Source organism: Gambusia affinis, linkage group LG23, assembly GCF_019740435.1.
Source record: "Gambusia affinis linkage group LG23, SWU_Gaff_1.0, whole genome shotgun sequence".
Classification (NCBI taxonomy): Eukaryota; Metazoa; Chordata; class Actinopteri; order Cyprinodontiformes; family Poeciliidae; genus Gambusia; species Gambusia affinis.
Window position 1 is genome coordinate 892,681 of NC_057890.1, and position 13,744 is coordinate 906,424.

The 13,744-nt window shown below is 38.4% G+C and overlaps 1 protein-coding gene across 1 annotated transcript in view; it reads left to right on the forward strand.

Moving 5' to 3' along the window:
- The window catches only part of LOC122826077 (plexin-C1-like), a 24,662-nt gene continuing 10,918 nt past the window's right edge, over window positions 1-13,744 (forward strand). Inside the window, exons 1-21 of the mRNA XM_044107582.1 lie at window positions 1-246; window positions 716-844; window positions 1,141-1,275; window positions 1,354-1,454; window positions 1,522-1,627; window positions 1,710-1,872; window positions 1,948-2,050; window positions 2,410-2,485; window positions 2,703-2,744; window positions 2,863-2,996; window positions 3,500-3,679; window positions 6,908-7,016; window positions 7,090-7,266; window positions 7,350-7,517; window positions 8,862-8,958; window positions 9,037-9,138; window positions 10,434-10,537; window positions 10,616-10,657; window positions 10,740-10,864; window positions 11,461-11,662; window positions 13,153-13,299. Coding sequence (XP_043963517.1) covers window positions 767-844; window positions 1,141-1,275; window positions 1,354-1,454; window positions 1,522-1,627; window positions 1,710-1,872; window positions 1,948-2,050; window positions 2,410-2,485; window positions 2,703-2,744; window positions 2,863-2,996; window positions 3,500-3,679; window positions 6,908-7,016; window positions 7,090-7,266; window positions 7,350-7,517; window positions 8,862-8,958; window positions 9,037-9,138; window positions 10,434-10,537; window positions 10,616-10,657; window positions 10,740-10,864; window positions 11,461-11,662; window positions 13,153-13,299 — 2,391 coding nt within the window. The 5' untranslated portion in view covers window positions 1-246; window positions 716-766. The remainder of the gene's footprint in view (window positions 247-715; window positions 845-1,140; window positions 1,276-1,353; window positions 1,455-1,521; window positions 1,628-1,709; window positions 1,873-1,947; window positions 2,051-2,409; window positions 2,486-2,702; window positions 2,745-2,862; window positions 2,997-3,499; window positions 3,680-6,907; window positions 7,017-7,089; window positions 7,267-7,349; window positions 7,518-8,861; window positions 8,959-9,036; window positions 9,139-10,433; window positions 10,538-10,615; window positions 10,658-10,739; window positions 10,865-11,460; window positions 11,663-13,152; window positions 13,300-13,744) is intronic.

The following is a 13,744-nucleotide window of genomic DNA, read 5'->3' on the forward strand; positions in this document are numbered from 1 at the left end:
ACCAGTAAAACTGAGACTCTGAAGTCTCTTCGTGGAGCGACTCTCAGTTCCTCTGGAGGTGAAGGCAGCAGACTGCTGGCCTCCTCGGTCATCCCAGGTGGACAGCAGGTCCTGTGGAGTGGAGTGTTCAGTGTGGACGGAGGAGAAAGTAACACTGAGCTGCTGCTGTTTGATGTCAGTCCTGATCTCAGCAGGAAGGCAAACACAGATCCTGACTTTTATACATCGAACAAGCCACAGAACCCAGTAAGTTGCTGTATTAAACATAATCTACTTTCAGTGTTAATGTTTCATATCTTGTTGTTTCACTGAGTCCTGGATGAATAAGAGTCTCCAGCAGAGAATTGCACGTCTCAGATGAGACAGACAAAATATTCAGTAAGAGGAAAAGTTGGATAATTTATATTTATTTATGAAATAGAGGTTGGTATGATTTCATGGATCTTTTTTTTTTTTTTTTACTTTTGAATAATTTGGTCATTTTAAATAAACGTTTATTGTGTTCATTAACACAATTTTCAAATGTTTTTAACTTTAACACCTTTATGAATTTTGGCAGTGTCATTTTGTATATAAAATAAAGTTATTCAAATCCCAGCGTGGAACATCTATATCTGTCCCAAACTTTCTGTGTCGCTGTTTATAAAACTATAAATCTTCCCTGAGTTTGGTGAAGAACAAAACAAATGTTGAAACGATTCTCTCTGTTCCTCAGCCGGTTCCTGTGCTCCTGAAACACAAAGCTGTGCTTTTTAAGCAGAACCTCATGAGTTCTGTTCTGGCCGTCAGGCTGAACGGCTGGATGGTTTTCTTCATTGGAACAGCAGATGGACAGATCATCAAGGTGGGTAGAAAACTAACAACTGAGAGGAAAAAATTGTTCTAGTAAAATAATTAAACAGATTTGTATCATTTATGAACACAGTGACAATGTCACATTGATGTATAAAACTGTTTTCTAGTGAAACTGTTGAATTATTTTGGCTATTTAGCCATTTTTAACATGCAACTTTTACATGTTATATGTTTTCATGTCGAATTATGAAAATCTTACAGACAACAATCAAAATTACTACACAAGTGTTGGGGTTGAGCAGATAACCCCAACTGTATCTCCAACCTCCTTGTTGTTGTTTTCAGCTTCCTGTGGACAGGAATTATCAGCCCTCCTGTCCTCAGATCCTCTACAGAACCAGTGGAGACAACAAAGTGTTTCCAAAAGTCCAACTGGATCCAGTGGATCAGAAACATCTCTATGTGCCGTTTAAAAACCAGGTAGATTGGAGCTTTTTCATGTGGCGTTCACTTGCCCTGCCTGTTGATGTGTTTCTGAAACATGGTGTTCTGCTCCAGGTGAAACGTGTTCCAGTGTCAAACTGCAGAACTTACCAAAATGTGAAGGATTGTCTTTCTGCCCAGGATCCATTCTGTGTCTGGTGTGTCTCTAAGAAAAGGTCAGAAATTCACCTGCAGCTCAATCCTTCATCTCAACTTTATGATGACACATTTACATTTTTTCAGCTGCTCATTTAAAGACGACTGCAGAGGTTCAGAGAGGCTGTCCATCCCTGATGAATCCAAGCAGAAAATAGTTTCTCACAGATTTCTGAAGGATTCCACAGGAGAGGTGGGTTATTAATTAATAAATTAATGACTGTATTCATCTGGAACTATCAGTTATTATCGTCTTATATTTGTTCTTTTCTCAGATGAAAATAATCATCCAATCACACCTGACTATAGAGAAGAAGGTTCAGTTTAACTTCACCTGTGATTTCTCTACAACCTCCAGCCAGCTTTGTAAAAAACAAGAACCAAAACCACAGTACCCACAATGCACCTGCATTCTCAATGACCCCTTCCCTGCTGATGGTCAGTGATGGTCAGGAAGTCTTTAAACATTTTGTTCCAGCTATTAAAGTTTTGTACTTTATCTTGGATTTACAGATCTTGACGTTACCGTGACGATCAGACTTGGAGACACATTTCTGACAGAAAAAATAAAGATGGTCAACTGTTCCAGTATCCAGGGGCAACCAAGTTTTCACCTGTAAGTTCATTTATCTTTAATAATACAGATTTAATAACAACTGATATCATCCCAAAGTCTAACAGTATAATTGAACTCCAGTGGTTTCATAACAACTCTACTCTGCATAAAATCTGAATAATACAAATATTGTAGCTGATATTTAAATCTGACAGATTACATGCTAGTAGAATCATCTGTTTCCTGTTGGAATTGAAAGGAAAGGATTAGTGTTGAGTCCTGAGAAGCTTTATTATTCATAATGTTTCATGAACAGGAATGATGTCATCACTGCAGCTTGTTGTTTCTAGAAGAATCTGTATCATGTGTCATAATGTTTGATTAAAGCTCAGATCAAACTGGGAGTGTTTTCTGTCCAGGTGTCAGCGGTGCATCAGAGCAGGATGTGGATGGAGACAGAACAGCTGCACCTGGGAAACTGATGCAGTCAGCAACGTAATCATGAAACATTTTATGACGTTTAGATGAAATTTAGAGAAGTTTCTTCTCAGATAATGCTTGTTAGACACAATTACATTTCCTTAACATGAATATCTATTGTTTTTGTTTTTTGTTTGGTTGTTTTTTACAGTTTCTGTGTTAAACTGGACTAATGTCATCTGGAACAGCTTCATAAAATGATCTGATAAATGTCATTTCTTTCTTTCTGCAGGACATTTGTGCAAACATTGAGCAGTTTGGGAGAAATTTTTCTGTGAGTCAGCATTTTTAAGTTGATCTGAGTTCAGTTATACTGAAAATATAACCAGTGAGTTATATTTTCAGTATAACTCGTTGGTAATGTGAAACATTTGTATTTTCTGCTCCTCCAGAAACCAGAGATCTCCTCCATCTCTCCCAGTGTCGTTTCTTTCTATGGCAGAAATCAGGTTGTGTTGTCGGGTCGGAACCTCAGAGATGTGACCAGAGTCAGGATTAAAGCAGACCCGGACTGTGACCCGAAGGAGTGAGTCGTTTTGTTCTTTACTACAGTATGTGAAAACATTGTGTATTCTATAATATATGTTCACTCATTTTGTTAGGGTAAAGAAAGTTATTAAATTAAATGACTTTAAAATGTGTTTTCTGACTGAGAAAAATGTTCAGTAACTCTCCTCTCTAATAGAGACTTTTACATTATGTGGCATAAAAAGTGACACTTGTTCATCCTCTGTCTGATTGTACAGACATGAACTTTCACATGAACAGTAGGAGGAGCTTGTAGGCTTTGTGGTGACATTTCTGTTTTAGGAGATTTTTTTTGTTTGTTGCAGTCGGTTTTCAGAGTGAACTTGCTCACAGCTTATTGCTTGTTTCATAACTAGTTACTGTATTGTGATTTTTTTGGTGTAAAGCATTATGAGTTGTCTTGTTGCTGAAGTGTGCTATACAAATAAACATGATTTGACTTGTGATGCACAGGATGCTAGTTTCTAGTTTTCAGTTTGTCTCTCTGTGTTCTCTGGTCAGATCCCCGGTGTGGAACAACAACGGCTCCAGTCTGACCTTCCATATTCCCAGCACAGAAGCTAAAGGTCTGGCCAAAGTCTGTGTTCTCCTTCCAGATGGGAGTTGCCACGGCAACTTCCCCGTCACCTATCAGTCTTCACCAATCTGCACTGATATTACACCAAGCAGCAGCTGGAGAAGGTATTTAAACTTTTTTTGCAAAAAATAAAATATAGATAAAGAATTTCTAGCATCTGCAGAGAACCATGCACTGATGTAATATAAATTTATTTATTAAACCAAAAGTTTATATGTAGGCCAGGTAAAACTTCACACCTCCAGATTTTTTTAAACTTATACAGAAGGAATTTCTTTATTGCTTCTGTATAATTTTTTTATACAGAAATTTTTCTGTTTAAGGAAGCCTGTATACTTGATATTCACAGGATTACACTGAAAAAAAAAACAAAAACAAAAAAAAACTCTTACCAAGTATTTTTGTCTAGTTTTTGTCTAGACAGATATAAGACAAAACTAACTTAAAAATAACTTTTCAGTAAGACATAGGAGCTGGTTTTAAATCAATCTTTGAATATAAATGTAAAAAACAAATTAGTTAGCTCCACTAGAAAATATATTTACTTGTAATGGAAAATTGTCTTGTTATAAATGGAAAAGAATCTGCCCGTGGAAATAGAACTTTGTATCTCTATTCAAGAATTATTGAGTTAAAACAAGCTTACTTATCTTGCTGAAAAGTTACTTTTACGTCGATTGTGAATCACTTCAAGTGTAGAAAATATACAGAAGTGCTTGGTAGGATTTTGTGTTTTTGCAATGTGCTGACACTTCCTTTCCACTTGGATCTTACTTTTGCTCTTCATCAAGGGAATAAATACATTTCATCTGAATCAACTAAACAACCTGTGGTCATCTGAAATGTGAGCAGTTAAACTCAGCTGATAAGGTTTTTGAACAAACAGATGTTTACCTGACTTCCACTTTCATTCCCAACTTGTTCCTTTTTTTCAAAAAGAACAATAAAACCACAGACCCCATTTTTAGTTTGACTCCTTTGTAACTGTTGTAATTTACAGAAACTTGTTGAAGCAAACTGTTGTATTAACAGTTACATGTGAAAACTGACACTTCCTGAACAACCCATTTTCACTTCAACATTACTTCCCCTTTAAATGCAACGACTCTGAATCCATTAGTTACTCTGCAGTCTCAGAAACATAATGGACTACTTCATTGTAAAAATAAGAATACCATAAACATTGGTGTTTCTGTCATTCAATATTTGAATTCCTGCAAATGAAAAGCATTCATTGAATATTTTCTACATCTGGATGTCTTTCAGCTTTTTATTATTTGACATACCTTTTAATATGTCAGCCAGTATTGTAGCTGGTAAAACTCCTGAGGAGGAAGTGAAGCACCATGTGCCCAGTTCAAAATGGATTTGGACAATTTATTGCACGTCTTCCTCTTCTTACCCCTTTCCTGTCTGCCATCTGTCAAAGGAAAGAGGCCAAAAAATGGAGGAACTGAACAAACTACAAGAACTTCAGAGCAAGAAGCTAAAAACTTTAAAGTCTTCTTAAGATATAGAATTTCAAAAATGAAGAAATTACTTTTATAGACCAAGTTTGATAACATGAAATGAGCTAAAAGATCTCAAAACCAACACCCGTCTTCATGAGTCAATTAGAGGTCAAACCTAGAGTGACCGGCAGTGATGACTCACCCAGGAAGCTACAAAAGAACCAAGAACAAAAAACATTTTGAGTCTATAACAAAGATAAAGGTTATAAGACCAAAACTTCTGCAGGACAAAAGTAACACAATTTTTTTTTTTAAGAAAGTAATCTTAATGATTTAAGACTTGTGAAAACTGCTCTGTGGATTGGCAAAATGTGGGAGGTGAATGTCAAATTAAATCTACCTTAAAACTAGCAGAGCAATTCAAAGAAAGAATCATACAGAGTGTGAAACACGGTGGTGGTAGTGTGATGCTTTAGGATTGCTTTTCCGCTTTAGACAGTGGATGAGTTGGTGGAACCAAGAGTTTCTGCTTCTTGCTAGACGGAGAATGACGAGGCATCAGTCTGTGACCTTCAGCTCAAGTGCAGTTACTGCATTCAGGACAGTGACGTAGACAAGCAAAACCACAACTGATTTTACTTGTGGCCTGTTCAAAGTCTAGATCTAAATCTGACTGAAATGTTGTGGTGGGACCTTTAGTACAGTGTTCATGCTGAAAAACCCTCCAGAGCAGCTGAGTTAAAACAGTTCTGCTAAGAGGAGTGTTACATGCAGTGGTGGCTGCATGTGGGAGTTCCCCCCCCCAATTAGGTTGCTGCTGAGCTCCGGCGGGTTAAGCAGGCCCAGCTGGTTTCACTCTGCCTCCTGATCAGCAGAGTATAAAGCTAGCTGGGAAACTGAGGTTCGGGGCCTCTTGGCCAATTGGGCAGCATGTGTGCTGCAGCTTGGTGATACCTGTGTCGGAGGATTCTTCTGCTGGAAACCCTGGTTTGGTTGTCATTCTCCCTCTTTTTTTTCCTTTTAGGGTCTCTTTCTTTCACTTTTGGAGATGTCTTCCCATCCCCCTTAAATAATAAACCTTTAACCTTACCCTCCTGGTTTTGTCTCCTCATTTTTTCCTGGGTTTATCCATTGTTACAGCTCCCCTCCCAAAACCCCTAGACTGCCCTGGGGATGTAACAATTTGGGGGCACGTCCGGAATATTTATTTATTTATTTTTTTGAGCTGAACTTGTGAAGGGTTTTTGGGGTTTTTTTGGTTGTTGTTTTGTGGTGGGTTCAGTTGTCCCATTTTCCGTGGCTTTGTTTCTTTTATTTTGTTAGGTAAGCTGGTTATTGGTGTGGTAGGGTAGAGAGAGAGTTGCCGGATCCAACGGTCCTATGAGCGGATTGGTCTGTGTGATCTCTCTTCTTTTGTTCATTTTTGGCTGTCCCATCACACTTTATAACCTTTGTTTTTTTTTTTTGGAGAGGTTTCTAAGTAGTGTGTTTTGAAAAATGGCATCTTTTGACTTGGCTAGTTTTGTAGATGACCCTTCCATTAGTCAATTGGATCGTTGTAGAAAACAAGATCTTTTTGAGCTAGCCCGGCATTATAGCATTCCATTTTCTAGTGCAATGGTGAAGAAAGAACTTTATGCCACCATACTTAAGAGTTTAACAGGTAGTTAAAGTAAAGTTATTGTTTTCTTACATAGAGCCAGATTGGTGTGTTTGAAAACCTGAACCATTTAAATGTGACAAAGGCAGAAACAGAAAAAATGTATGAAATAGTAAATACTTTCTAATCTACAGTTAGAAGAGTCACAGGTGGTACGCTGTCAAAAAACTGGTCCGAATAACAAGCGAGTAAAGTGTGTTTGTCCTCTCTGTGTCCTCCAGTGGGGGCAGGAAGATCACTATTTCTGGGACTCACCTGGATTTGGTGGAGGGGATCACACACAGCCCCACCCAGCAGGAAGTCATGTCTCCCATGAGCAGCAGCTATCAGGTAACTCTGCAGACAGAAACTCTGTTATCAGCATACAGTGAACTACATCATGCTACATTTTTATTTTCAACAGACTCTCATCTATGAAACACCTGCAGCCAAGAACCCTCTGGTGTCCAGCAGCACCGTGTTTCTGAAAGTGGTCAATGTAACGTTGGCATGCTCTAAGAAAATAACTTACTATCCTGACCCAGAGTTCTCCAGCTTCACAGCCGTGAAGGAAAGGGAAGATGTTCGTATCACTATTCAGGTAAGGCCTTTTCTGTTCTCCTTTGTTCACTCAGACATGTTGATGTTACATTATTGAAAGGAAACCTGGTTTTGTTCTTTCAGAAAAAGGCAGATAACCTGCAGATGACAGAAGCAGAGCTGTCAGTAGTGGGAATTCAGAATGAAGTTGAACATGCCTGCATCATAATACCCGAAGAAATCAGCAACAAGACAGAAACCTTTATCTGTGAGATCAAAGGACTGCAAAGCTCTGACATTGATATGGTCAAGGTGAATACTAAGTTCATGGTAGTATAAGTTTAATCATTTGAAGAGCTGTTGGAATCCTGTGTTTTTTAGCTGCAGCTACAACAGTTTTCCCTGTCAGTCTCTCACATTACTTGGTTAACATGAACCAAGAAACAGGACAGAACATGTTGATGGAAGCAGATAAACTAAACTGACTATAATTTTGTGAGAAAACTGGGCAAATTCATAAAATAAAGTCAAACCAGGAACAAACAAAGAAACAGAAGAAGAGCTGTAAAGTTATTGACACAATGCTAAAAAAAAAACTTTTTAACCAAATTGAATAATAAACAGCTCTTGACTGCATTAGTTGAAAACTGGAATCAGTTGGAATGTACAGTATCTGATTGACGTAGAATTTGTCTGTTTGTACCAAACTTCCTCTTCACCACTTGCCAATTATTTCAAATGATTAGTGGTTGTTGTTGGCACTTGGGGAGGCACAACTAGTTATTTGTGTTCAGGGAGGTTTTATTTTCACTTTTGAAAATAACAAAAACACCAGATCAGATTCTTCTAGAAGCTAACCCAGTGATTATGTTGTAAGAATGTCTCTAGTTTTCTCTTTATGCTTTATGTGACTGATGCTTTAGAGAGAGTTTTGGCTTTACAACAGTTTCAGCATTTAGCCTATTTAAAGCTGTAACATCCATTTGTTCTATGAATTATTGGGTAGCACTTCATTTGAAGGGGTGTGTATAAGACTGACACGAGACTCATAAACATGACATAAAATCTGCAGAGTTTCACTCAGTGTCGGATCACCAGGCTTTGCTTGTACCCCCACCAAGCTTAGAATTGCTAATTTATTTTGGTGTTTTTTAATGTTTGCTTTTTTTAAAAAGACTTTATAGTTGGTGTTTGGTTGTTAATCTTACAGTCTTCCAATAATGCAATAACTATCAAGTGATATTTTCAAATTTCCTGTCAACTATAAACATGTTACCTCATAAACATGGCGGTCAGCTGGATGAATGACTGACGCCACAAACACCAGACTTAGCAACCCTGATCTGTCATGAACATGAATGACTCTTCATAAATATTTACAACTGGTGTCATGAAGTGTCATTCAGTAAATAATGACACTTTTAATGCAACGTTCAATTAAAACTTGCATTAAAAGTCATTTAAAAGTGCCAACTTTGCATTACAGGTGTCATTATTTACCAAATGACACTTTATGACAAAAGTCATAAACCTTCATGAAGACACCACTTCATGTTCAAGACGGGAGTTATGTCATACTTACCACAGTCTCATGTCAGTCTTAAACACACCCCTTCAAATAAAGTGTTACCAACTACTGATTATGGTCTGTTACAGGTCAAATATGGATATGAATCTATAACACTGAACAAATCATCTTCATTGTTTTATGTAATACTGCTGGTCATATTCCTGATCCCCATCACCCTGGTTGGTAAGTGCTCCATGGTTTAGGCCTCCTCCAACAACACTGCTGGAGATTTCTCTTTACGTGTCGGCTCCTTCATTTCAGTGGTGTTTTTCGTCTACCGAAGACAACGGCAGCAGTTCACCGTTAGGATGAACAAGTTGATGGAAAACCTGGAGTGTGACATTAGGAACGACATCAGACAAGGTCAGTCCTTTCTTCTGAGTCTGGCGTTAGGTTTGCTTTTTTTCTCTGTTACCTCCTACATTCACCAAGGCTTAATGTGTATTAATCTGATCCTAAGCTTGGGTCAGTTAGTTTGGCTCAACATTATTCATACCGTTGGTGGACTTAGGTTCTAAGTAATAGTTTAATTTGTTCAACATGTTGAAGAGACCCAATCATAGAACCAACTCTGGCCTTCCTCTTCATGAGGTTGTCATAGAAACAGTGTCTTCAGTTAGAAGCCCTTTCAGTTTGCTGTAATACTGACTGCTACAAGAGATTCTTCCTTCCCACAGCCATTACCATCTGTAATAACTCTTTAGAGAATCATGAATAAATAAATTGAGTTTCCCTGTGGGATCAATAAAGCATTTATAATCTGAATTGATTGAGAACCAGTGGAGGCAGCTAAAGATTGCGGTGTGTGAAAGCTGTCATGGCACTAAAGATTGTTCCACTGAACATTGCGATTGCTAAATGAGTTTTGACTCATAATTTTTATATAATATAAATGAAAGCAGATCATATTCATAATCATTGATCGTTTCATTATCTCTTAGAAAATGCTCATCTCATTTCATATCAGAAACAAACTTCCTGCTATAAAGTCAGTATAACAACCTGATGTCCTTAGAGTGGATTTGTTGTTGTTGTTTGTTGTTGTTGTTGGCTTAAGTCTTTTTCAAAATAGAATTTCAGATTCATTTTATTCGTCTCTTCAGATGATTCATGAACCTAACTGACTGAAATAGATGCGGTGAAAGGGTCATATTTGCTGTTTGTTTTCCCCTGCCTTCCATGGAGACGGAGTGTGTTGTGTTCTGGTTCAACGGGGAGAACAGAAATAAATCTTATATTAAAGTTTTTCATGTTAACACACATTCTGTGTGACATGCTGCCTGTCCAGTGACGGAGAATCGGCTTCTGTTTAGAGCTGATAATGAAACATTTACACACTTTATCCTTTAACCTCTTCACTTTCAACTCTTCCACCTCATTGGGCATCTAAAACAAACTCAGTTCCTTTTCGAAGCGCTTCCTTTTTTCACAAGTTAAAGTTGCACAAATTGGCCTGATGGTAAACGGAAGCCATTTTCAGAAACTCATGCTTGACTGCAGCTTTTGCTGAGCTGCTCAGATATAGTATCAATAAACCTGGTAATGTTGCAAACTGATTGTTGCGTTTCCGTGTTACAAGCTGATAAGAAGGAGAAATGTTAACCGTTTTTTGTGAGTTGTTAGTGTTGCCTTTCCTCCACTGTGTGTTTCCTTCACAGGATTTATAGACCTGCAGACAGAAAAGGCTGACCTGATGGAAAACGTCGGAGCCATTCCTTTCCTGGACTACAAGCACTTTGCTTCCAGAACCTTCTTCCCTGAGGTAAAACCAAGCCCTGTGCTGCGACACAAATCACACCGATACCCTGGGGATATATAACAGTTACCTTCTGTTTTCCAGAGTGATTCTTTAATTAAGCTGTGCGTCAAAGACATTGGTCAGGTAAGCGTGGACAACAGCTGTGTCTCTTTGGACGCTCTCACGCAGCGTCACTGACGTTTGTCGTTGTCTGATCTGGAATCAGGACGTGGAGAAGGTGGAGCTGGATCAGCACTGCCAGAGATTCTCCAGCCTGATCCAGGACCAGCTGTTTCTCACCACTATGGTGCACACGTTAGAGGAGCAGAAAAGCTTCACCATCAAAGACAAGTAAATCTGATGAAAAATAGAACCCTTATCACTGCAAAACACATCAAATCTTACCAAGGAGGTTTTGTTTCTTGTGCTTGAAATAAGACAAAACTAACATAAAAGTAACATTTGTGGAAGATACAGGAGCTGGTGGGTGCAGTACGTAATTTTTATTTTTTTTAAAAAACCACACACACACAAAAAAATGTTTCTTAAAAAACATTAAACTGTCACCATGTGGTTATGTGGCTCCTCCTGAGCTACTATTACCATCTGAAGAAAAGCACTGGTCCTGACAAAAAACAGCCAATCAGTGCCAGGAGGAGGGGTTTAATGCTGTCAATCATCCTCATGTATACATTGAGCAGTGCCACATGAGATTGTAATTGGCAGCGCTAAGACCCGCCTTTTTTGGATACTTTTTAATCTATACTTAATCATTATTCACTTAAAACAAGCTCCTATACCTTCCAGGAAAGTTCCTTGTGAGTTAGTTTTTATCTTATTTGAAGTGTACTGAGATATTTGAACTAAAAACTAAACAAAAAGAAAAATACTTGGTAAGGTTTTGTGTTTCTGCAGTGGACGGTTCAGTTTACATCTCTCTCCTTCAGGTGCACACTTGCGTCTCTGCTCACTGTGGCGCTTCACGGCAACCTGTCGTACCTGACGGAGGTGATGGAGGTGCTGCTGAAGGACCTGATGCAGCAGAACAGCGCCACCACTCAGCCCAAACTGCTGCTGAGACGCACCGAGTCCACGGTGGAGAAGCTGCTGACCAACTGGGTGTCGGTCTGCCTCTACGGCTTCCTGCGGGTCAGTTCAAGAAAACTGTCCCAAACCAGCCTGATTGTTCCTGTGTAGACTGCTATGATCCCCGTCAGATGATTCTCACTCATTTATCTCCATCTAAGACTTTTGATGCACATCTGATGATTTCTGTAGTTAAGATGTAAAATAATTGGCATTGATCAGTGAAGACACCTTTGGTTTAGACAGTTTTTACAATCATGGCAAAAGAAATACTGAGAAACTCTTTGATTTCTTTTTTTTTTTTTTGGCCTAGAATTACAGCTTAAAACATCTATAAAAAAACAAACTACTTCCCTGCTTGTTTATAGGAAACGTGACTGTGGCTACAGACAGTTTCAGGTATCAGACATAAAATTAGTGCATCGTTCAGTGTCTTCATTTCTTATCATAAATTCTGTGAAAATTGTCTGTCTGGTATACAGGGCTGGTAAAATGTCCCCCTTCAAGACAGATTATCTCTGTTTTTGCTTGTTTGTCACACTTCACAGTGAATTGTGACATTGTGTCATTGTGTGATATAAAGACTTTTTTATATCACACAATGATAACTTAAGAAAATTAGCAAATGAAGTAAAGATATAATAACGATTTAATTTACGTAGAGATAAATCTATCCAGACCAAACTGGCCTCCTGAGAAAAATCTTCTATCAAAATAAATGCAGCATCTAACTTTGTCTCACTTACTTCAGTTAAGATCAGTGTTCATGACGCAGCAGTAACAAAGAGAAGTGACTAAAGGGCGTCAGATCTAACACCAAAACCGTCGCTCGACATCCGCTGAAGAGAGCACATCGTTCCGTCTCACTAAATCATATTTACAATCACAAAGACCTTTTAGAAAATGAGCTAAAATCTGAACATTTTGGGAGGTGTGTGTCCTGTTAAATTTTAGAAATGCAAAAAAAAAAGAAGAAGAAATAAATGAAGATTTTGGAGTGGCCTAGTCAAAGTCTGGGTGTGGATGCTGGGAAACCTTCCAGTGTGGCTGAAATAAACCAATTCTCCAAAGAAACGGCCTAAAATTTCTCCTCAGTGATGTAAAAGATTCACCACCTGTTAGCTGCAGCACTTAGCAGCTGCTGTTACCTGGGTGACGACCAGTCAGAGGAGCCATTTCCTCTTTCACATATATAATGCCAGTTGGTTTGGTTCACTCTTTTTTGCTCTTAATAATAATTATTTGAGCACAGCGTTTTCTATGTACTCAGGTCATCCTTGTTATTAAAATCTGTTTGTTCTGAACTTTTTCAGATAAAATAAGTGCAAAAAACTCACACAGCTTTTCACAGCTATATATGTATTTATTAACGTGTCTCTAAGCCGGCTGCCAATTCTGGCTGACTATATTCTAAGTCGAGCTTTTTGTGGAACCACAGGAACCACATGCAACTAAAAGCTCAAAGTAAAATCCAGCCTGCACAGACCTGATGTGTGTAACGTTAGCCAGCTGCTGATTTTCTTATCTTTGTTTTTATCTCTGGCGTCGTGCAGGAAAGTGTTGGGCAGCACCTGTTCCTGCTGGTGAGCGCGCTCACACAGCAGATCTCCAAAGGGCCGGTGGACTGCGTGACAGAGAAAGCTCTGTACACACTCAGCGAGGACTGGCTGCTGTGGCAGGCTCAGGACTTCAGCCAGTTGGTACACACACACACACACATGCGCGCGCACACACACCAAGGTTGTTATAGTTAACTAAAACTAACAAAATAACAAAAACTGAAATTGAGAAATGATTTTTGTTAACTGAAATAAATAATGTTTATTTATTAGCCTTTTGAACTGATATGAAAGTTTTTACCCCGCCTCCCCAAACGTTACGATACGCCTTGCTCCTCTTAGAGGCTCTGATGCTAGTCTGTAAAACTGCAATGGTAAAAGTATTGAGAAAACACCAGTCAGTTGGCTGTTCAATGTTACAAGTGGTTCCATTTTTAAAAAAAATGTATCTTCAGTTGAGTATTCATTACCCAATCAAGTTATATATGAACACAATAAAATACTGTGGTTCATTTTTAGAAGCAGAATTTTAAAGAAAAAGGTCAAAGTATGAAAAACATTCCATTACAAGTTATGAAAACTAAAC